This window comes from Brassica rapa, chromosome A06 (assembly GCF_000309985.2).
Source record: "Brassica rapa cultivar Chiifu-401-42 chromosome A06, CAAS_Brap_v3.01, whole genome shotgun sequence".
NCBI lineage: Eukaryota > Viridiplantae > Streptophyta > Magnoliopsida > Brassicales > Brassicaceae > Brassica > Brassica rapa.
In genome coordinates, this window is record NC_024800.2 from 26,409,244 (window position 1) to 26,433,825 (window position 24,582).

The 24,582-nt window shown below is 33.1% G+C and overlaps 3 protein-coding genes across 6 annotated transcripts; all 3 read right to left on the reverse strand.

Annotated features, from left to right (window-relative positions):
- Positions 1 to 5,026: 5,026 nt before the first annotated feature.
- Positions 5,027 to 9,897, reverse strand: LOC103827516 (protein STICHEL). 4 transcript variants are annotated; one of them, XM_009103007.2, is made up of 7 exons: positions 9,674 to 9,897; positions 7,432 to 9,558; positions 7,125 to 7,344; positions 6,340 to 6,897; positions 5,648 to 6,263; positions 5,474 to 5,564; positions 5,027 to 5,380 (listed from the first exon to the last, which is right to left on the reverse strand). In XM_009103007.2, exons 2-7 carry the CDS (start codon positions 9,475 to 9,477, stop codon positions 5,276 to 5,278), a joined length of 3,636 nt encoding a protein of 1,211 aa, XP_009101255.2. In that variant the 5' UTR covers positions 9,478 to 9,558; positions 9,674 to 9,897; the 3' UTR covers positions 5,027 to 5,275. The 4 variants fall into 4 exon arrangements, with proteins under 4 accessions (XP_009101255.2, XP_009101252.2, XP_009101253.2 ...); XM_009103004.2 differs by having other exon boundaries at positions 5,027 to 5,386; XM_009103005.2 differs by having other exon boundaries at positions 5,027 to 5,386; positions 9,658 to 9,830.
- Positions 9,898 to 12,285: 2,388 nt separating this feature from the next.
- Positions 12,286 to 18,148, reverse strand: LOC103827517 (PHD finger protein ALFIN-LIKE 6). The gene is made up of 5 exons (XM_009103008.2): positions 17,975 to 18,148; positions 17,781 to 17,813; positions 17,259 to 17,487; positions 16,713 to 16,842; positions 12,286 to 16,631 (listed from the first exon to the last, which is right to left on the reverse strand). Exons 1-5 carry the CDS (start codon positions 18,078 to 18,080, stop codon positions 16,389 to 16,391), a joined length of 741 nt encoding a protein of 246 aa, XP_009101256.1. The 5' UTR covers positions 18,081 to 18,148; the 3' UTR covers positions 12,286 to 16,388.
- A 1,930-nt stretch (positions 18,149 to 20,078) lies between these two features.
- LOC103827519 (NAC domain-containing protein 35) lies at positions 20,079 to 23,321 on the reverse strand. Its single transcript, XM_009103009.3, has 3 exons — positions 22,695 to 23,321; positions 21,905 to 22,173; positions 20,079 to 20,947 (listed from the first exon to the last, which is right to left on the reverse strand). Exons 1-3 carry the CDS (start codon positions 22,987 to 22,989, stop codon positions 20,252 to 20,254), a joined length of 1,260 nt encoding a protein of 419 aa, XP_009101257.1. The 5' UTR covers positions 22,990 to 23,321; the 3' UTR covers positions 20,079 to 20,251.
- Between the last annotated feature and the right edge of the window lie 1,261 nt (positions 23,322 to 24,582).

Consider the following 24,582-nt stretch of genomic DNA (forward strand, 5'->3'; position numbering starts at 1 on the left):
AAACAAAATCGGTCCTGGTCAGACTCTGATATTTCACTGTTCATATCCTATTATCCGACGCGGAGTTTTAAAATTTAATGAGAAACAACAATATGAAACCCGTGAGGGAAAAGCAAGATCTTGGATATGTGTGATGTATAAACAAGGACCTCAAGGACCTCAAACTGATCGTTATAGTGTTATGTTTAGACGAGATTTTTCAAAACCTCCATGTCAAGGATTACTTTCAGCGATCGCTAAAAACGATGGACTTCACTTAGAGGACAATGGAAAACCTATAAACTTCGTTGGTAAATGGGGAAAACACCCTCTTTAGTTTTTGAAGTGACCATTGGAGATGATCTTAGCTTTTTTTCCTTCTATTTTTCCCGTAAGACTAATTAATGTTTATAAAAGTTGAGTTTTCTTTTGTTTGTATTTTCAGCTAAATCATCATTCTAGTTTGGTATATTATAAGATATATACACCAAAATATTGTAATAAAATATCTTTTGCAAAAAAAAAGTGTTGTAATAAAATATGAGTCTCATGTAATATTTATGTAACGATTGGATCTCGATTGTATTAGAAGCTACGCGTGTGCGTAGAAATCTATGTGCGAGTGCGTACATGAACTAACGATTGGACTCGATCACACTCACTTTCAGTTTACCAATAGATTCTCTGTGCAAAAAGTGAAATTGAATGGCTTTTGCTTGTCCCGTAATCAACAATCCAGTTTCTTTTCTTTTGTTATGGCACCTCAATAACAATAGACTTATGGAAGTACAATCAAATATTACCCAAAAAAATGAACAAAATAATTTTTTTTGGACAAAAAGTATTAAATATGTTTTTTAGAGAACAAAAAAACTATTTGCTACAGAACTAAAGGAAGAATTTTTATTTGAGTAATGTGAAATGTAACCAGAGATTACGGTAGGATTTGACTTCTGAAACTTGTTTGTTATAGCAAATGATTAGGTAATAATCTGCGTGATGTACAGAGTGAGATATTTTATAAAATATATGCTGAATCAATAAGCTTTTCTCTGAAAAATATTATTTTAATAATAACAAAAATATGAAATATATTTTAATGATTTTATCAAACTAAAATTATAAGAACATATTTCACCAATTCAAGTAGGGCTGGGTAAACGGCTCATAATCATGTTTTGATTCTGATTCATTTGGGTTTGGGGTTTTCGGATTCATTAAGCCGCATTCAGATATTATAAAAGTCTGGATCGGATTCAGTTTGGATTTTGTTATTATTGGGATCAAAATCAGTCACGATGAAATCAACGGCTCCGAAAAATTAAGCCTTATTCAAATATGAGCCGGAAATGTCGAAGAAACTACAACGCATAAACCAAGCCTATTAAAATAAGGATACGAGAACAAAACTTTGTAATTTCATCCCGTACAAAGAATGAAAGAGTTTCTGTCCAAACATGAAATGATCAGAAAAATGTTCTTGCAGAAAGTTTTACGAGAAATGACAAGTTTTACGAAATAATCTTCCGTAAAACAAAATTCAAAAAGTTTACGCAGAAAAACCTCTTAGAAAAATCTATGAGATAATCTTCCGCATAGCAACTTTTGGAGAATCCTTGTGGAAAAACTTGCATAAAATAAACGGAGGGAATAATAAGAGAAGAAATGCCTCTTCATGCTTTAATGTCGCACTTCTCCTCAAATGCCCCTCGTCCTTCTTCTCTCTTCCATGTTCCCCCTTCCCCTTCTCCTCAAATACCCCCTCGCCCTTCTCCTCGTCCAATGTCGACATTCTCTCTCTCTCTCCATGGTCAACGATGCCTAACTCCTCCCTCTCCTTGATCAACGATGCCTAACTCCTCCCTCTCCCTGGTCAATGTCGCCATTCTGCCTCTCTCCTTGCTCAATGTCGCCATTCTCTCTCTCTCCTTGTCAATGTTACTCACCTCCTCTCTCTCTCTCTCTCCTTGATTAAAGTCGCCATTCTCTATCTCTCTCATCACTCCAGTGTCACCCTTCTCCTCTCTCATCACTCTAATGTCGCCCTTCATGCTTCCAATAAGGCCCCCATCACGTTCTCTTTGAATCTCATCCGAAATGTCTCTTGTTGGGGGCGAAATTGATAACGACGAAACCAATGTCAAAAAGATCCCGAAAAACCTTTCTAAAAAGATAATGAGAATACGAAAAACTGAAACTTTGCATTCCTAAGATTATTACACGACAAGTCATTCGCAAGGGATCGATCAAACCATCAAACAAACAATTCCCGAGCATCGGAACGACCGAACCAATGCCGTCCGACCATCAGAGAAGTTGGATTAGCCAAGGCCAACTCGCCCAACGGCGATTTGGACCGACCGATCCAACTTGCGGTTGGGCGAGTTGGACGAACTATGTCCAACTCGCCCAACGGCGAGTTGGATCCGTCGTGTCCAGCTTCGCCTTTGCCGAGTTGGATGAATCCAGAAATGTGCAATCTCGTCTCCGGAACTCCCCCGTTTGTCACATAAATCATATTTGTCTACATTCTAAAAAGGCGAAATAGAGTTTGGCATTTCAGCTTTCTGATCGATTTGGGATATACATTTTTTATTGTTCTAACTCTTTATATATGAAGTTTTTTTTCAGTTTTGGTCCAAATCTAATAGGATTCGAATTCTCTTAGGTCGTTTTTATTGTGAGCTTTAGGATATGTAACCAATGGTCCAAATCTAATAGGATTCGAATTCTTTTTTGATGTGTACTCTCTTAGGATATGTAACCAACGATGTCTACATTTTTCAGTTTTGGTCCAAATCTAATAGGATTTGAATCATCTATTATAGACTACAAACTAGATTTTTCACCCATACATTTTCATTTTATAAATATATAACAGATATTATCGCAAAACTTTCAAAGATATAATTTACATTTTAGTGTTATATATTGTGTAAATCTATAATGTTATTAGTTATGTTTCTTATTCGATATTATTAATGTATAATGATTTGTTTTATACATTTTACTTTATTATTAATTGTTATTATATATTAATATATTTTCAAGTTTGGTAAAATAAATTCATAATATGAAATAAACAAATTGAGAATCTCCTTCACTTTTTCTAATTTTTACAGACTGAATACAACACATTTTAAAATTTTATTTAGTTACTATAGAATTGATATTTTCTTAGCATAATTTATATTTCTATGTTATTTATTTTAGTATATTGTGGGATTTTTTATAAGTAAATAGATTATAATAATACTATATTATTAATTATGAAATCAATCGTTGCATTAATTTAAAAATATTTTAAAATTTTATTAAGATTTTGTTAGATATTTCCCAACATATTTTGTTATAAGTAGAAATAAAATTTAAATTTACAGTTAAAGTTTATTTATCAATATCTATATAATTTATAAGATTCTTTAGAAATGTTATATATTAAATATATTAACTTAAATAATCAAATAGATGTAATTGATGAAATAGACCTAATATGATTTTTTATGGTATTTCTTTTAATAAAGAAGATATAGAATAGGGGAAATTACATGTTTATCACTTTCATGGTACCACTTTTCATTTTTACCACTACTAATGAAGCATTTTCAAAAATACATTTTTTATTAAGTGGCAAAAGACTCGTATGCCCTTGTTATTTATATATATAATAAATTATTATTTAAATAAAAAAAATTATAATAAAAATAATAATAATAAAAAAATAAAAATGTAAATTTTTTTTATGTTTTCGAATTATACTTTTTCAAATTAGAACTTTTTTATAAATTTTTTTTTGAATTCTTTTTTTCGAATTTTTTTTTTCAAATTTCTTTTTGAAAAACGAAAATTATGTTTGAAACTATTTTTTAAAATTTTTAATATATTTTTAAGTATTTATATATTTATTAGAATCATAAATTTCGCATTCCAAAAATCCTATCCCACCCCTCAACTCTAAACACTAAGTCTAGATTAGTTATCCCTAAGGGTATAATTGTATTTTACCCTTCATTAAAGGTGATGGTAAAAGTAGTTAGTGTAAACATGAAAATTGGTACTATGAATGTGGTATTTGTGGCAATTTCCCTAGAATATAATTATAAAATTTGAAAAATAGCATACACTTTTATTTTATTTTGTTTTATAATAAAATCTTATTTAAATTAATGTAATAGTATATTTTATTAATTACGAAATTAATCAATGGTATTAATTTAAATAAAATATTTAAAATTTTTAGAAAGATTTTGTTAAATTTTTTCTCAACATTTTGTTATAACTAAAGATAAAATTTAAATTTACAGTTAAAATTGATTTATTAGTAATATCTTTATATATTTAATAGATTAATGTAAATAATTAAATAAATGTAATTAATGAAATAGATCTAATAAGGCTAGTATGATTTTTTTATGGTAGATAAAAAATGTATTTCTCTTTTAACAGATAAGATATATAGAGAAAAAAAGCAAAATAACATAAGCATATTTTCTGCATTCATGCATTACATACTCCTATAACTTATTTGAAGCGCTCGATATTAAGGAAAGAAACATTTGACTTCGCTAATCATTAGTCGAGTTTGTGGATATCAACGGCCGAAACTTGGAGGACAACAAGGTAAAGTTGGAACGCAAATAGAAGGGAGGACCTGATCCACTGATTTCTTCCCATCAGGTTTGGTTTGGTTGATAAAACCGATGGTTAAGAGTCGGTTTGGAAGTTTGGGTAAGACCAAATGCAAGAAGAACAAAAGTGAACACCGTTGTCATTGTAGAGAGCTTCATGATCTTGGTCATCTTTGTATTTGTTATAGAAAATGCTTAGCCTAGTTTGCTTATTTATATTAGACTATAGAGTAATACCATCTCAGAAAAAAGAACAATTCATTCATCGAAGAAAGAATCGTGACACTTACGTAAGTAACCTAAAATGGTGAAGAGAATCATCTACGAGTATATGCCATTAACAAAAAAACGGCAGCTGTTCATTAACTTAATTTTTCTGTAAGAAAATGCAACACAAACCAAAAAAAAATATTAACCACTGCTCAAGATTGACATTTTATTAAATTTCATAGTAACATTTTTCTAAGTTTTATAAAAAGAACACAAAAAGGAGAGTCTATTAAACTCAATAAGATATGAACTTTACAGTGAATAAAATTAAAACTATCCTTTGACATATCAATCATCAAATAGTATTCAAGGAAAACTATGTTGTAAGTGGAATAACAGATGAGGAAATTAGAGTTTGAGTGAACAATTCTGTTTTCATGACTCTTGAAACTAAAGCTTCATCTTCTAAAGTTACCTTCTGCCTTCCTTGGCTTAGCACATCCATTAAATAGAGAGAATCCTCTCTTTCGAATTCTTCGGGGACGAACAGGAGTTCCCTTACCCTGTTTCTACGAAATCAAATCAGCATAATGAGATAAACAAAACGAATCAATATATTGAAAAGAAGGTTCAGTTTCTGATTAATGACCACATACCTTGTTACTCCTTTGAGTCTTGTGTGTGTTCCAACAAAATAAAATATTACAACCAACTCTTCTTGTTCCTGGTCCTGATTCGTATCCTCCTCTGCACAAACCAAATCCAAAATGTTCATACACAACCAACTTTTTGCAGCCAGCATGGAACAACAAGGATCATGAAAAACTTACAGATTGTCTTTCTTGTGTCCGAAGCTAGAATCATGAAGCAAGCTCGGGGAAAGAGGACAATGCTCTCCTCTTTTACCTGTTAGATTCTCTTGAAGCTCACCGTTCTCACCGATTTTCAAAAGCTTAACTTCATTGTTTAGCTCATCTACCCAATGGTGAGAAGTTAATCCGGAAGAAGATATCGCAGGAGAACCTACGTTAGGCTGGCGACAAGCGTCTTCTTGAGGTAGAATCTGATTCCTTTCAGGTTTTATCCCTATTATAGATCCAGGTGTGTCTTTATCAGCTGTTTGTAGCCACGCGGTCTCTAATCTTTGTTCTCGGATGATGGATTCTATCCTTTGCATTGGGATTTTTGATCTGCTTTCTTCGCTGCTACCAACTCCTACGTCTGATGCAGCGTTAAAACCAGTAATGGCATTCAGATCTCCACCTCTGTTGGTCATTTCTGGTTTCCGAGGGACAACGAGCAACTCGGTTTCAGGCAAGAGAATTATCCTCACCTCTACGCTTCGCCTTAATACCATTTCCATCGAGTTTGTGATACTGCTTAGAAACCTTTCAGCTCTTGATTTGATATCTGTTTCTCCAAAGGCGAGATAAGCAACTAGAATACCTGCAAGTCATATACAACTTTTCAACACAGCAGGAAAGAAAAAGTGAGAGAAGAAAGAAACTTTTTGGTCTTTTACCTTCAACTTCACTGATAGATATAAGTTTCCCATGAGTATAGAGCAGCTGCCTCAGTGTTTTGGAATGGCATCTTTCTATACATTTTCTCCATATATCATTTAGTTTCTCTGAACTTCTTTGGGTAAGCATCATGGTGCTTGCGGTGCTATTGTCATGCGAGGAGATGGAGGCTTCGCTCTCTGGAACTTGGCTAGATGAGGAGGATTTATAGCAGGTGTTATCGATAACCCTGGAGAATGATTTGGCTTCGTGGGTGTGATTTCCGCTCCTCTTTCTAATCGACGCTGGGGATGCTGACTTACTAAAGTGAAGTCCTCCTACTCTCTGTTTGTATGCCATCACTTCCCTTGAAAGGCTTGATGGGTCATCATCAGTCGCTCTAGAGCTTTGCCTTCTACTACTTCCTGTATGTGTGGTTCCAGGAGAAGGCATTGACCCAAGCTGAAGCAAAGTCGCTGTGAACCATGTTGAACGGTCATTTGAAACTCTTAGCTGCTTCTCAGCCTCAGAAAGAAGTTTCAAAGCGTGCTTTAGTCCCTCCATATCCGCTTCAGTCACTACAAAAACGAAGCACAAAATTAATCAATCAGCTAAAAAGTTCAAATCAAACTGAGTGGTCAAAGACACATCGTAGCATTACTCTCACAAAACAATGGCTTATAAGGGTCTGGTTCTGATTGAGGAAAAAATCGAATGTTCTCAACAAGCTAATATATCATAATGCATCAATAAGCTAAAGTTCTAACCACTATGGATTATTTTAAATAGTTTGCTAGTAACTCACAGTTTCGTCCATCAAGGAAGGCGTCGCTGTATTTTTCGTCTACGACCTTGTATGTACCAGCAATGATATCCATGATAAGACTAGCAAGTTGAGACATCAAGACTATTGGGTCAGCTCCAAGGTCCAATAACTCTCTAGCTCGTTTCACTGTCTCTGCCGTATCAGATGACAATGCTAATTCCAAGAGCTCTAGCAATTTTTCATCTGAAACAACACCCACCTACACAAACATCAATGCCATATTAATTACATTAGTAGGTTTACCTTTTCTAATACACAGAAACATAGACAAGTTAGAAAAACTTACTAGCTCGTTTACTAGAGCAGTGGTGATACGTTTTCCCAGCAAACTTAGCTGCTCCAACATAGTTTCAGCATCTCGAAGTGAGCCATCCGCGTTCATAGCAATCAGGTCCAACGCGTGCGATTCCACATCAAGATTTTCGTCAGAAGCAATCTTCTTTAGTCTCACTACTATGTCTGCATCTTTGAGTTTGTCGAAGAGGAACTTCTGGCACCTTGACTGAATGGTCCGAGGAACATTGTCAAGGTCTGTAGTTATAAATATGAAGACAACTTTCTGCAGAGGTTTCTCAAGAAACTTAAGAAAAGACAGCCACGTCTTAGATGGCAGCAAATGACACTCATCTATCACAAAAACCTTGTATGTTGAGGAACTCCGTGGAAGCATAGTCGGTAAGTTTTTTAAAAGGTACCTAACCTTATCAGCTCCCTTCTTATTAGCTCCATCAAGTTCCCAAAAATCTCTACTTTTACCAGACATGAAGTCATTGCATTCTTTACAGTACCCACAAGGCTTCATTTCTTCAGTGGCCACACAATTCAAGGCGGCTGAAAAAATCCTTGCCGTCGATGTCTTCCCAGTCCCCCTCGGACCCTGGAAGAGATAAACAGGAGCGATCCTACTCCTTTTTACAGCGTTCATTAGCGACTGAACCACTATACTCTGCCCAATCAATTCATCAAAGAACATTGGTTTGTATTTTTGGCTGAAGCTTCTGATGTTTTCAGGTGTACTTCCTTCTTCTCCTTCGCCATCTAACACTGCAGCCTCCAAACCATCTTGACTCCTATAACTAGTAGACCATCTCCTCCCGTCTAATCTACTCTGAGCCTCTAAATCAATCTCACCAAAATTGGTGGAAAGCTCGTCGTCACTAAGCCCGGTTCCTATAGAAGACCCCCCTCTACCATCACAGCCGTATGTGAGCAAAGGCAAAACACCTTGAGCACTCCTCGAAGCAATTTTCTGTTTACTAAACCCTCCAGAAGAATGTCGACTATGTCTACGGTACACCGATTGACTCCCACACAAAATGCTACTCCCCGTTCTCCTCAAAGTATCCGAAAACGACGGAGAGCAGCAGCTTCTACATCCACCTCTATGTTTCATAGCCTTCTTGGTCCAATAACATGGAATCCCACAGCCTTGCCTCCCTGGTAAATCCAAGTGATCATCATCCAACTCATCATCACCATCATTAACTGAAGTAGTGGTACCATCCCAAGATCCAACGTTGCTTGGGTTACGAACAGCATACATGTTGTACGAGCTAGTGGACAAAGCCGGCGTGCTGTTATAAGTACACGAGGAATCCTCTTTCCTAGCAGCTCTCAGCAGCTTATTAGAGGAAGAACGTGACCAGTTCTTGTGCTTAAGCTTCAAAAGCAGAGGAGAAGCACCACCATTACCAGTGACCTTCCTCAGATCCTCCGCATTGCTGAGTTCCTCTGTATCGTCTGATAACTCAGCAGTGTCACCTCTCCTTAGAGCTAAAGCTGATCCACCATTTCTAGGTTGATATTTTGATAGAAAATCCAAACGAGACGAGTTTTGTTTCTTGCTCTTCTTCTTCCTCATCTTTGACACGCCTTGTGACGTGTCTCTGCATCTGGATATCAACGAAGCCGATTGGATTCCATACGAATCGCCATCCTTCCTCGCATCACTCACATCGTCATCATCGTTGACACTAGCTTCAGTCCACGAAGATTCTTCTTCTTCTTCTTCATCTCCTTCTCCATCCTCCTTGCTGTTTTTAGCTAAACCGCTTTTATCGCTAGAGGATCTCTGAGTTTTCCAGTTATACAAGAACACTTTCTTCTCCTTGCCTCGGTTACTACTACTCTCTCCTCGAATCGGGAGCTTACCACTCTGACTCGAGATCCTGCTCGGCGGAGGATCCACAACCGCCGCAGCGAGGGATCTAGAGGAGTTGAGAGGGGATCTCCAGGAGGAAGTGGTGCCGGGATCGCGCAGAACGCGGCCAGCTTTCCTGATTTGAGTGAGCTCTCTCTTGAGATGCAGATCCGAAACTCTCGAACCCGACATTAGCTTCCCTACCTTTTCGCCTTCCCTAGATTCTCGCTTCCGTTGTTTCGCATTCTCGAGCACACACACACAAGCGAGTAGCTACGAGAGGATCACGATGGAAAGAATCAAAACGTTAGATCCAGGAAACAGTACGAATCACTAAAGGAGAAGCAGAAAAAAAAGAGAAAGTTACTATACTATATAGGGAGTGTACTTGTTTTTCGCCGGAACTACGCGCTAGGGCTTATGCATCGTCGGCGGTGGAACAGAGAAAAGAAAAGGATGAATCTCGAGCTCTGAGTTGCCTGCGACTGCGAGAGAGAGAGAGCATGAAAGAAAGAAAGAGAGAGAGAGTGAGAATAATTTAAAATTTCAATGATTTTCCGATTATTTAAATATTGGTTATTTTATTTTTGGGAATAAACAGTGAAATGAAGAAAAAACTGTAACGCCCAAAGGAAAGGCGTGGTTTTTCCACCTTTGCTCCGGTCTCGTCATGTCATGTGTCCTCTCTTTTTTACTTTTTACTTATACTCCCTCTGTTCCTAAATAATCTATGTTTTAGAATTTTCACACTTATTAAGAAAACACTTAAAATTTTGATAATAAATGTATGATTTTCTGTGTTTAGCTATTTCCTATGATTTTTAACCAATTAAAATTCAGTAAACACAATTAATGTTTTTGAAATTTACAATTTTCTATTATTACATACATTGAAAATGTAAAATATGGATTTTTTAGAAACAAAATATCTTTCTAAAACATGGATCATTTAGAAACGGAGGGAGTATATTTTAATCTTTTGTTATAAAATTATAATCAAGAAGATTGTTAGTAATAATTTTGTTTTGTCGATGAAAACTAAGATGAACAGAATTAGAAGGAATTGGGGAATACATATATAAATAGATGAATTCTGAAACAAGTTTGAGTATAGTGTTGTTGAATAATGTACTTACATTTGTTTTCAAGACTAGCATTTTGCTTATACCCTTTTTAACGTCCAAAAACTATTCTATTACCTAAACTATAGGTAGTTTGGAAATTCAGATCGGAATAAACAACCAACAAAAATCAAATATTTATGAAAAGTACAAGTTATTTTAGCTAAACTATTTGTTGTCCAATTTTGCATGCTTGGTATATGGAAAATCTTGAAGTCCATAAAAATTTTTTGAAGCAATGCAACCTCCCTTAGCTGTGTGGAGAAACTTGACCATGCGTTTGGGTCTAGAATCATTGATATAATATCCTTGCAGTATGTTACAAACTGTTGGCAATTCTTGTGTTGAAGTATTGTGTCCATTGCTCAAATTAACTCTTACATTTCTAAGTGCAAAGAAGACATACAACTTTTTTTGTTCTCAATCCTAAAAGTTATTTATTTTCTGATCGACCATACATACTCAACCATATTCATTGTACTGTGATTCAGCAGTCTATGATCCATTTACCAAACAAATATTATGCAAGTTTAGGACTTGTATATTCCTTGCTTGATGTACTGTTTGAGTTTTACTTGAGGTTTTTGAGTTTGCGTCAAATCATATTTGGCATTTATTTTTTGTGTGTCTAATCAACTCAACTAAATCCCGTGTGATTCTTCGAAACAATTAATCGTTACGAATTTTCCATAGATACTAAATAATCTATGAATAACGATCTTCAATTTTTGATCTGACTATTGGATTGTTTCTCCGGGTAGTTGAACTCCAACCAGTTGAATTGGAAAGATAACTTAGTTATTTATCTTGTGACAAAAAATGAGATCGATCCATCAATTGGAAGCCCTGTATCCATTATTAAACCGACGTATTAGCATAGTTATGCAGTTTTTAATTATTATTTTACATCAAAATAGATTTATTATGTTTCAATCAAAAACTTGAAAATGCTCGATAAATGACTGAAAACCTTTAAACCCACATTTTAATTCGATACAAAACTCAAAACAAAATTATAAAACTGATAAAACATAATTTATCAACTAAATTTACGAAGTTTAGCAGATAAGGATAAAGAACAAATTGCATGATCCATCCTTAATTTTTTTTTTTGAATGAATGTTAAATTTATTCATCAAAAAAGCCTTCATACAACTAAGTGCATCCTTTATACTCTAGGAGCAATACCAAACTTACTCACAACCTTTCAAAATGAAAAAGCTATTTACAATCTACTTTGAAACCAAAACTGCATCAGCTTCTCCATGCCCTTAACCCCTTTCATTCTTAACAGACTGATTTTGTTCCTGATTCCCTTGTCTATCATTCTTTTAAGCACTGATAACGGCAGAAGCTTGTCACCATGTTTGAGCTTGTTACGTTCACGCCAAACAGCATACAGAACAGCTTGGAATGCATATCTGATACAGAAAAGACTCAACTTCTCCCTGGTCTCATCAGCGATAAGTAACATGATCTCAGACCAAACATTTGTGAAGGAGTTGCATAATATACCTTTGACAGTGAATTCCCAAATCTTGGATGAGTAAGCGCACTCAAAGAACAAGTGATCCATCCTTAATTACTGATATCCATTAAGTTTATAAATAGATAATCTATCGTTCCTTTTTCATCAAATAATGATGACATGTGAAATCATTTTGAAAAAAAAAACTTCAAACCCCAAATATGACGAGTTGTTTACAAAAATTCTGTTTTAAAATAATTTGAAATGTAGTGATTTTCATATTAGCTTAATATTTTGTGTTGCTTATCTAGTACTTGTTTGTTTTTTTGTCAATTTAAACATTTTTGTTTTTTTGACTAAATTTAAAACATTTTTGTTGTTGGCTAGTTTGTTTTATAACCGCTTATATTATGGAGACCAAATAATTATACTACTATCTCACCAAAATTGCTTTTTCTCTTTTGGGTAAAGTATCTCATCAAATTGCTTTATCAGCAATGAGAGCCTAAATCTTTGCCGTGACAAATGTCTTTTTTTTTTAGCAACACCGTGACAAATGTCTAAACTGTGAAAGTGCGTTAGCTGTTTTAATGTTCGGTCCGTTGGATGCGCCGAAGAAAATGAATAAGATCACATGACTATTTGTTCCCATTATTAGTATTTATTATTGATGCTATTCTCTGATTGCAGTTATTGTTGTCATCAATTATCCTTTTTATTTCATGATAACTACGTGCATAGAGAGGAACATATTTTTAAAACGTAAATTCATAAATCCAAATATGATGAGGCTTTAGAAAAAGGGTGAATTGTTCTGATGACAGGTAAGAAATTAAATGAGCAATCAACGAGTAAGTAAGCTTGTCGTCAAAAATAAATTAAAATCATAACGGAGTTTAAATCTTGAGCGAACTTTCAATGATTTGGTCATACTCATACTTGTAAGACAGTCAAAAGAAAGTATGAAATGCAAAATCATGTGGACACAAGTTGAAAATTCACCACTTCCAAACCATGTCTTAAATATGATTATTACTATCTCATCATTAACAAATTGCTATTTTTGGTCAATCCTATAAGGATAATGTGCCATAACACACTTTAAATATTCAGTTCCTTTTATATAAGACGTTTTGAAAGTTTATATTTCGTTAGTTTTACAAACATTTTATCCAAATTGTTTTTTTTTTTGCTAAAAAATGTATGCAAATTGTGTACTTATGTTATATATGTTATAACCATTTGCAGTTACATTTATTTTTATTTATCAAACCAAAATTGTATATTTACAAAAAAGAATTGGGAAATAAAATTATAAAAAATTTGAATTAAGTCAAGTCAAAACCAAACAAATAAAATAAAACAAATCAGAGATGCATTGCTAAAAAAAGTTGATCACATAACAGGCTTCGAAGCATCAGTGGAAAATGGTAAGCATACTTGAACGAAGCAAATACGACTACAAATAGATTTTTCGATGGTGTTAGTCAGCTAAGAAACATAGATCAATACATCATTATGACGTATTTCAATACGAACCCGAACGAAGTCTAATCTATTGCAAGCTTTAGATTAAAAATTTGGGAACTTATGAGACTAGCATATGGTGAACTTCAAACAAAAAACACTATTATTCAAATATTTAAATTATAGTACTAAACTGTTTCTAATTAAGTACTGAACGATAGCTTTTATGTAAAATAAAAAAAAACATTTATGGCTTTTCATTTTTGTTTGTTTTAACAAAAAGAAAAATATATTAAAGAGTCATACTTTTTCAAAACATTGTACCAAATATGGGTTTGGAGACTATCTAGATGAATCATTCTTATCAATACAACTTTCTTTATCGATTCACAAAAAGATACATACAAAACAAAGTTAATACAGTTTTCTTAAGAAATAGACATGCAATTCCAAACAAAAGAAAATAACAATTTTATTATCTGAATAGACAAGATTTATATTGGACGACATTAGGAAGACACACCTTGTCACAATTGTGAATGCCAGACACATAAATTAAGAAAAATAAAAAGAATATTGGACACAATGTCTATAAAGCTTATATATTTTCAATTATAATTTGATTCGTCTATAAATTAACTCGGAACATAATTCGATTGAACGAGAACCTCCATTCTTGGTTTAATATTTTAAAAGAAAAGAAACATATACAATATTTTGTTGATTATTTTCAACACAATCCATGATTAGTTGATAAACACACCTGTTTAAAAAAAAAATCGGAAAATTTTGAAAATAATATGTTCTTCATAAAAAATAATAATATGATGATCAGTATCTGTTCATACAACTATACAAATATCTCGTGTTTTCAACCTGACGGCAACATAATACTAAAAATTAATAATCCACTAAAATGGTGATTCAAACGGACCCAGTCTGGTAAAAAAGTAATTTGAAAGAAACTCCAATTTTGGACTTATCGATTAAAAAGAGAATAAACAGGTCGAAACATTGATCGATCCAATGACTTTGTATTGAATGGTTATTACCAAACATATATCAACAACGCAGTAGATGTATTTACGAAGATGACAGATTTGTGTATCTTTCTGATTTTGCATCAAACCAAAACCTTATGGTTTGTTTACCTATATGTTCGATGGATTCTTCAGATAATGCATTTGTAGTTGCATACAAAAAAAAAAAAAGAAAAAGGCCAAAAAAAACACATGCATCTGTTTCGTTAGATATTAGGAGGCCCCTATCTGTATGACCCATATATTTGAGTCATTTACTTCATGTCTTTTGAGAAAGGTCCTATCTATTAAATACCTTTTAAACAATATACTAGATTTTGATCCGCGTTTCGAAAGCGCGGGTTTTATAGGTTATATACGAAGTTGAAAATGTGATAGTATTTTGAGTATATTGTGTATTATTATGTTATAAAGTCGTATTATATCGAATACATAAATTTGTTTAAAATTATATAACTTATGTATAAGTTTATTCGGGATTTTTTATATACACTCTTATGTAAATCTTTCTTAAGTATGAACATTTTACCTAAATTTGATAAACGAACCAAACCAATACGAAATAAAGGTTGAGGTTCGAGATTGGGAAAAAGTTACCTATTAGATTTTTTTGGATCTGTGGGTCTCTGTCGGGTACCTAAAGTACCCTGAATGTTTTGTTCATATTATGTATATTTGAGTAATTCATACGAAATATTTGGGTATTTTCATGTTTTGATTTTTTGACTTTTCGGATTCTTTAAATCTTTTTGTGTGAAATACTCGAACCGAGCTAGATTCATTACGTAGCCAAATTACATAGTAAATTTTATAGATACTTGAATTATTGACTCAAACTGACCTGGAACTAAAAGGAACCGATCTAAACAAAAATCATTCAAATACCTAGTTGGATATAAATGCCCAAGACCCAAAGAACTTGGATCTGAAAGAAACCGATTTATATTTGACCCGAAGATCCGAATGACCAAATCTAACATTTCACTATATTTTTGTGCATTTTATAAAAGTTACATTTGTTAAGTTGGTGAAACTTAAAATTTTTTTGAGAGGTTTTTGACTAATTTAATAGTATAGATTTGTAGGTTTTTTGTTGAGCAGTAAAAAAAGATTTGTTTGGTTTTTGATAATTTAAGCTTATCTTAAATATTAAATTGTTATTTATCAATAAAATAAAATTAAGATAATATATAATTTTTAAATTTATCTTAATTATGAAGTTAATGAGACATATTTAGAGAAGAGTATAATAAAGTGTATGTGATATTATATTTTCGTGAACCAAATTTATGTGGTAATATATATATGGTATAATCTTTTCGTTTACAAAAAGATATGAGTCCAATAAATAAAAGGTTTGACTAAATGATTGTTAGAGAAATTAAAGGTAACATATTGTTTGTCCAAATCAAAGTAAGACCAGAATATTATTAGTTAATAAAAGAGTCCAAACAACTTTTTTAAGTAAATTTATTAAAATTCCTTCCATTTTAATAGTATTGATGAACAATTAAATAATGTTTGAAAGAACAAACTGATAAAGACATGTAAACTAGTAATCTATGTTAATATCTTCTGTGTCATTATTTGGATTTAGGTTTTATCCACACAAAAAGTATTTATAAAAACTAGAACATGTAACCTACTCGTTTGTAGAATTTTTCTTATCTGATACTCGTTATCAGGCGAATTTTTTTTTTGCCTGGTACACTTTATCTAGTAGTTTATTAAAATATATACACTATACATTAGTCTCATATGCTGATAAATATAAAGCGTATTGTTACCAATACCTACAATGACTGTAGACGAAAAAACAAGACTCAAACATGCAAATTAGTAGTAGCATTGACATTAACAACAACAAAAATCCAGAAAAAAAAGAAAGGCATTCCCAATTGTACATATTCTCAATCCATAATGAAAACTAAACAATTTAAAAAAGAAACGTATATTTTTATCATCTTCTAAAACCCAATTATCTGTTTTTTTTTTGTTTATATGACATCAAGGTCTGGCTCTCTTGTTAGTGCAACTGGGGCATTTGTAGTGCTTGATGTGCTCTGCTTTAGCAGGTGTTATCTTCACACATCTTCCATGGAACCATTTCTCACACGCGTCGCAGCATATCCAAAACTCATCTGTACCGTAGTTGTCTCCACAAGCGCCACAAACCGCACCTTGTTCCTCCTCCTCGTCTTCACTCTCATCTTCTTCTTTAGGCGGTGGAGATGACATCATCTTCGAAACCTTTATACAAAGAGATAAAGTGCTTATCAAAGGATGAAGAGTGAGAGAGGGATATATTTATAATAGATAAACAGAATTTACCTTCAAGCCACTAGGTTTGCTTATGCTATTGTTGTTGTTGGTACCAGAATGATCTTTGGATTGCTTTGCATTGCCTGTCACAACCTCGAAAATGGTTGGAAGATCGTTTATCATCTGGAAAAGTCTCTTCCTAGAAAAGGAATCAATTCACTGGATAAGCTTAAGAGCTGGCCAAAGCTACAATGCAGTGCAAGCTGCCTAGGCTAATTAAAAGAAATATAGATCAGAATCAGGCACATATCACATCTATTGACCTGAATCCTAACTCAAAGAACAATGGTCCAGTTAGGTGGGATTCACAACACTTAGTGACTTCAGTTTGGTCTCATGAAGTAAACGATAGGAGCATAAACTAATTAACAAGAAGAGATCAACCCATTGAACAACATCAAGAGAGTCAATAAAGACACACAGAGATAGTGTAAATATAAGCAACAAGACAACACAAGAGAATGCTAGAACGGTCATTATAACCTTAGCACACATGAGTACCCGAGATGTAACAGTCGGAAAAAAAGACAGAGCTGAGAAGGAAGGAAACTTTACCTCTCATTCTTAACAAACCCGAAACGTGCACCAAAGTAGAAGGCAACAGAAAGCAGCCAAGAATCACTGTGAACAGCGACCAAAGAAACCCAGTCCTTTTCCTGCATGCCGTCTCTAGCGAAATTGATGCCTAGAGCTGGTTCAGGAAGCTCAGGAGGAACTTCCTCGGCGGGAAGATTAACCTCCCAAGTCTCATTTGGAAGTCCATACAGACAAAAGTTCTCCTTCTCTGCATAAACAAACAAAAACACCTTATTTAGAAAAAAACAACACAGAATACTAATCCAAGAGAAAGCTTTTAACACAGGAGAAAAGTGGTAGAAACAAAATAAACAGTGACTATGAGAAAAAATTAAAACTTTTTACCAAACTATTGAAAAGTGAAAACTTTTACTCTTAAGTGAGATCTGAACTAAACGACAACGATATAACACTTTCACTATGAAAAATTTGTAATCAACTGAAACTCTGTTACATGAATGAAGGATAGACACTGAAGAAGAAGAAGAAGAAATAACTCACCAGGATCGCATGTTTGGTAAAACTTCACCATATCTGCATTAAAAAAAAAAAAAAAAAAACAAAAACAAGAAACGTCAAATCTCATCAAGAAGCACAAATCAACGCAATCTTTTGATTCGCTGGTACGGACTTCTCGGAGAAAACAAAACAGTTGAGAATCGGACAAAACAGGAAAGAACAAAGAGCAAACTGACCGATAGTGAGAGCCTTAATGAGACCAGCTCGTCGACCTCTGAAGTCGCTAAAGACCTCTTCCACAGTTCGAGGTGTATGTTGAGTAATAATATTACTCCCCTCCATTTTTTTTTATCCACCCAACAACTTCACAGACCGGAGAATAATACTTATCCTTATAGAGTTTTTTAACTGTAAAACTTAGTACTTATAATTTTTTTATTTAACCGTATTTAATATAATTGTAAAATTAATGAATTTTTTTTGCAATAATATTTTGTTTTGTTTTAAAAAATATTCAAATAAGGGTTACAATATTGTAGTTCAGTCTGGTTTTCACTTTAATATAATTCTTTAAACGGTTAGAAATTTGATATAATCATTTGTAGTATTCAGTTTGTTTTCAGTTAGTTCGTTTTATGGTTAAAATCATAATTTGAAATTTGATCAAATGAATAATGTAATATTATGGTTATATATTTATTTGTGATACATAGTGAATTTTGGTTTAGTTCAAGATGCTAAAACGCAGCCCAACTTTACCGGGATATAAACGGATGAAGTGTCTGGCCCAATAGAGAGTAATGGGCTTTTTAAGCAACCTGGGAGTAATGGGTGTTGTGAGATTTGAAGTAGTGATCGTATTTTGGAAGCTAATACTGGAAATACCCTTTTTAGGTTACCTTTTCCTTTTTCCTCTTAAAAAGAAAAGGTCGAGAGGCAATCACGCAGACGAAGCTATTTGTCTTTAAACACTGGGAGAAAACCTCTTTTGGAAGAACTACGTACTAAAAGTTTCAAAACAATAATAGATTCTTGCTATATTAAGCTTTATTGAGATAGATTTAAAGAAACGTATAGAGCTTTAGTTTATTTAAGTGCAAGACGTAATGGAAAATAATTTAAGATATCGTCATTAAGTGTGAAGATTTTGGATGGATGCATAGAAATGAGGGAGTAGAGAGTTGCAGAAAATGGTTACTTCCAACGTTTGCTCCTCTTAATCTCATTATACATATTTATATAGGAATCTATCTTGCTATGAACCTGATCAGTTGTGTTTTTTAGACTTATGGATGAGTCATAATATTGAGCTTATGTCTATGCTTTTGTGTCTTTGACTCTTTGTGAATCCTCCAGAATTATGATCAAAGATTGGTCATAAGTCTAGATAGACAATGAGTTAAATGTTTAATTGCTACTCTAGATGGTGAGGATATTGTAGACAACTTTTCAATAAAAAGCCTAATAAACCAAAAAAACATTTCTAGATATATATACTTCACAATATTTGTTACACGCATAACTATATGAACAACATCAATGCATGCATTAAATTTAAAATAAAATAAAATACACATAACATATTTGAACAAGGGTCAGCCAAATTTAAATACATTTTATTATTAGTCGTGAACTGATATTTAAGCTAGTGTTCACATCTTCTGAAAATGTTAAGCATAGTTGTTGCTTAAAAACGTATGGTCTTTTTACATTGCATTCCCTACGTTTTTGTTTTCTCAAACCCTAAGTTAGATTTGGCAAAAAAAAATCTTTTGTCAAACCCTAAGTCCTACTTACGTAGACAAAACTAGCCAGCGTATATAGTTTATCATCTGTTGAATTATTAAGAGTTAGTAGATTGTTTATGTATAAGTCGCACTAATCAGGTTTAACAACTTGGATCTAATGTGTTTTATCAAATTAATGCCAAATGAATTTAAATAATTGGATCTAGTGTGAACGACAATTAATGCCAAATGAATTTAAATAATTGGTAAATGAAAGACACAAAATATTAGACTCCTCTGATTTTAGTTGTGATTTAGAAAATTATACTGAAAACTAATTTGCCATCAATTTGTTGAAACGTTTTTAAAATTTGTGATTTTAATTAGTCTTTTTGTCGTCAACAGTCTAATTTTATTGTTGTAATCTGTTCGTACATGAAAACCGAAATCGAACAAATAGGTATAATTATCTTTGTTTGGTTCGATTTGTGGATCAAAATGTTCAGCAAGATTTGGTTAAAAACGGTGTTAAACTGGATGGATACCTTAGTCGTACGTAGTTTATAGGATCCTAGTTTAATATATAACAATTGAGTTAAAAAGAAGTTTCAAATATAATACTAATAAAATGGATATATGTAGAAAATCAGTTCCATTACATAAATTGCAATAACCAATCATAGTCTATAGCTATAAGTAACTTGTTTCATAATACAATGAACATATAAATATATATAATGAAGCAGCATTTTTAAGTAATTGGTAACATTGAAAGATCTAATTAGATTACTTGAAAGGAGAATCAGTATAATGATCTTTGTTTCCATGATCAGGTACTACTGGATTCCACATATCCCACAAGGCATTGTTTGGAACCGTCCCTGCAGGGATCATGTTCATGGCTAACGCCGCCTGAGTTTGAGGGGCTAGCGCCGCTGTAGTAGCCGCCGCCACCAATTGCAACGCGTTTGCGTTTGCGCTTAGTTGTTGATTATGAAACTGTTGAGCGATTTGATAGTATTGGTGATTGATATTAACTCCATCAGATATTTGGTAGTTAACGAGTCTTTGAAGATCATCAACAATTGCGGTCTCATCATCTTCTTGATTAGTTGTAGAGACTATAGGTGTGTTGCTTGCACCATAAGGCATTGGACGATAAATGTTCTGATTGGCTAGAGCTATGGTGACGTCAGAATTACTGTTTGTGGTGGTTGTGGTGCTACCGTCGCCGGAATATTCGGTTGAGAGCTTGTCGAGATTGTTGCTGATGTTGTTGTTGTTGTTGTTGTTGTTGTTGTTAAGGTTGTTGTCGGAATGATTAGAAGAAGATGAGTGGTGTTGCTGTTGTTGTCTTAAGGCCAAGCGGGATGATGTTGATGATGAGATTTGGTTATGATGTCTTGTAGATAGAGAACGTGGTACGGATGGATGATCTTCTACTCCTGGCCTTTTGTACACTCGGCACAATGATATCTCAGCCTATGTATATCATGTACACAGTGATTAGACTTGAGATACATATCAGTAATAACGTGTACAATTGCATTGGTAGAGTACTACCATTGACGTAGATATATATATATATATATATATATATATATATATTTATTTATTACATTGATCACATTTTTCAATTTGAGATGTAAGGATTGATATATATATATATATATATACTTTTCTACTTCTCTAGTCATGTATTTTACCAGTGCAATATAGTTGGATGTGTGTAAATCATACACAATTTATATTTGTAAACTTATGTCAAGCTTGTTGTATGCTTAGCTATCTATATAAGAACTAATACGTACATAAACGTAATGGATTCAGATAGTGACATCTTAATATACGAACAAACCGAAAACAATATATTTATCAGCCAGTGAATAAGTTACCATTTTTCATTTTCTTATGTTCCGTGTTATCGTAATCATTCATATCTTCTATAAAGAAGTTAATTAATTTTTGTACATAAAAATACTGTTATACATTCATATATGTGCCAAATTCAAAAAAGTGTCAGGCAAGTTAAATATAAGTCATGAATGTGAGAAAGAGCAGGAAACAATGTGATGAATTGTAAGAACACTAACTACGCCTCTCCAAAAACAATGTGATACTTGTGAGTATACAGAAATGTAAGTAGCTATCTTATTAATGTCTTCTACTATGCATATGGGCCATGGCTAGTAATTTAAAGAGTTCATGCGTATGGCATGAACATTTTCAGGATTTAATCGCAAACGCCGCCTTGCATTTAAGTAGCTCAGCTACAAGCATTTTGAATTTTATAAAATGAAAGATAAGTAAAAACTAATCACGAAAACAAGATTCAAACAACCTAGGGATCTCATTTCAATTTGTAAGGCATCAACCTAGCTAGGGTTATATCTATGTCTATATGGGTTACATAAAAAAAAGACTTTATTAAATATGTACCTTTTGGTATTTCTCGGTTTCATGGTGAGGGAGACGATACTCATTCATAATCCAACTGGTACGAGTGCCTTTAGGGGCTTTACCGGAGTAGAAAACTAGGGTTTTCTTTAAGCCGATCGGCCGAGAAGTCTCCGATCTGATCATCCGATCAGCTCCGGTGGCTTTCCAATACCCCGAAGTCGTTACTCGGTTTGGTCTATCTCCATTTCTATACTTTCGATCTCTTGGCACATAGAAGTACCACTCTTTCTCTCCTATCGCCGCCATCGCTGCATATACATACACATATCGTCCATCAACCTGATATAATCTTATGATAACACCAAAAAGTAAGACTTATATTCATATACACACATGTGAATATCTTATGAAGTATGCATAGGTTTGAGAAAGGAAGTAAAGGTTGATTCTTCGGAGTTCCATTATTATATACAAAACACCTTTTATATACAAAACACCTTCATTCTGTTTTTTTTGGGGTTAAAAATAATGAACCATATCCGTTATTCCAAAAATGAAAATAAAGAGGAAGTATTGAAAGATATTTAGAAGATCGGAGATTGATAAAGATATATAATCAGTAAGAAGTTTATATAGGTTATTAAAAAAAAAGAGAGTCTATATATGTTTAAGAAAAGAACTAGAGAGAGAGAGAGAGTGTGTGAGAAGAATCTCTAGATCTTAATAAATTGTGTATATATTTATCATGTTTATATTAAGTATATATAGTAAAAATTTCAAATAGTCTGTGGTTTCTTTGTGTATATACACATATTAAATGTATACTTACCTGGAAGTTCCCAAGGATCGTAGCGATAAAGATCGAGGAAAGTGATGAGTTCTACATTGAAGCGTTTGCCTTCTACTTTACGGCGAAGATAAAACTCTATAAGCTCTTCTTCGGTGGGATGGAATCGGAATCCAGGCATGACCATGTCATGATCATGATCATCAGCTTCATCATCATTTTGAACACGACTCTCGTGGGCGCCTCCATGAGTATCCTCCTCTATATCTTTTTCATTGTTGTTGTCGACTTGGTTACTCATTGTGGTGATGCTTGTTGTGGAGGATACAATTGCCATATGTAAGAAGATACTATATGAGTATATGTGTACGCATGTGGATTAAGATGAAGATGAAAAAACGATTAAGGGCTTGTTAGTTTTATACTAAACAAGGGAAGGGAATAAGAGAAATGAAATTGAGTGGTGTTGGGTAGAGATAAGAGGAGGAGAAGAAAGGAAAATTTTATAAGAGTGAACGTCGTCGTTTCTAGGAGATGAGACCAAACTGGAATAAGACAGAGAGAGGAGAAGGAGAGTTAAGGAGGAGACAAAGACTTGTCAAATTGGGGACAGGGTGTCCACGGTTTTGTTTTCTTAGCCGTGCCTTTGGACCTTTCTCTCACTCTCCATTTCTAGTTTTTTGTTATCACAAGAACAAATATCTAATCAATTTTCTTGTTAATCTAATCGTTTAACAAGTCTTGTATAATGATGTATTACGAAATTAAATCGTACATGCATAACAACATAAAAGATTCATTTTGCTATATGACTTAATATTGACTCTCTCTCTCTCTCTCTCTCTCTCTCTCTCTCTCTCTTCTCTCTCTCTCTCTCTCTCTCTCTCTCTCTCTTCTCTCTCTCTCTCTCTCTCTCTCTCTCTCTCTCTCTCTCTCTCTCTCTCTCTCTCTCTCTCTCTCTCTCTCTCTCTCTCTCAGCAAAACGCTCGTTTTGTTTCACAAAAAAAATTATTTCTTTGTGATGCAAAAAATTCATTGTAAAATTTTAATATAATTTATACTTATTTTTAGTTTAATATTAATTGTAACTTCGGTTTAATATAGGACAATTCTCTCAAATAATCATTTTTAAGTTTTTGTCACAAAAATAGTCTTAAAAAAATAGTCTTTTTTTATTTTGAAAGTTTTAATATTTATTTTTTGCTTTTCTTTTAATTTGAAACTCTATCTCCAAAAACTCACCCTTAACTATAAACTATAAGTCAAGATTATTTAATCCTAGGATAAAAATATATTTTTACTTTTTAATAAAATTTATTTTGGTCATTTTTTTCATTGAAAACTATTTTTATGACAAAAACTTAAAGATGACTATCATATGAAATTTATCTTTAATATATTGCAACTTGGATCAATTTTATAAATAATTTTTGTCATCAAAATACTAAATAATCAAATAAATGTAATTAATAAGATCATAACTCATTTTAATCATTTTTAATATATGCTATTTTTTTACGAAATGGAGGAAGTATTGTTTAGGTTTTTGTTGTTATTTACCCATGGTATTTATCCACTTATTATTAATCCGAAGATAGGTTCCACTCATTGTAAATGTCCACTGCTATAAGAAAAGAAAAAGCAAAAATGTAAAGGATGCATAATAAGCCATTGTTAGAGCTTAAACTAATCGGATCTCGGATACTAAAATAAAAATGATACTAGTAAGTTAGGATTATTCTTGTTATTTTACTCATTAAATAACCTAAAGAATTCTGATTGGTGGCCTATATCACTATTAAAATAATAATATTATGTATGATTACTATTCAGTATGTCACTCGTTATAAATATATTTACGTGTTTTTCATTTGCGTCACGAACGTTCTTTTATTATTGTTTTCCATTTCATTTTAAATGATATTTTTGG

Bases quoted from the DNA above. Each gene is read 5' to 3' on its own strand.
- LOC103827519 (XM_009103009.3), bottom strand. From the start codon at position 22,989: ATGGCAATTGTATCCTCCACAACAAGCATCACCACAATGAGTAACCAA. The intron at 22,174-22,694 runs GTAAGTATACAT...ATGTATATGCAG, and splicing joins CGATCCTTGGGAACTTCCAG to CGATGGCGGCGATAGGAGAG. The intron at 20,948-21,904 runs GTACATATTTAA...TGATATACATAG, and splicing joins AAACCGAGAAATACCAAAAG to GCTGAGATATCATTGTGCCG.
- LOC103827516 (XM_009103004.2), bottom strand. From the start codon at position 9,477: ATGTCGGGTTCGAGAGTTTCGGATCTGCATCTCAAGAGAGAGCTCACT. The intron at 6,264-6,339 runs GTAAAAGACCAA...TATGACTTGCAG, and splicing joins ATCTATCAGTGAAGTTGAAG to GTATTCTAGTTGCTTATCTC. The intron at 5,565-5,647 runs GTAAGTTTTTCA...TGGTTTGTGCAG, and splicing joins GGACACAAGAAAGACAATCT to AGGAGGATACGAATCAGGAC.
- LOC103827517 (XM_009103008.2), bottom strand. From the start codon at position 18,080: ATGGAGGGGAGTAATATTATTACTCAACATACACCTCGAACTGTGGAA. The intron at 17,488-17,780 runs GTGAGTTATTTC...TTGTTTATGCAG, and splicing joins TTACCAAACATGCGATCCTG to AGAAGGAGAACTTTTGTCTG. The intron at 16,632-16,712 runs GTAAATTCTGTT...CTTTGTATAAAG, and splicing joins GCAAACCTAGTGGCTTGAAG to GTTTCGAAGATGATGTCATC.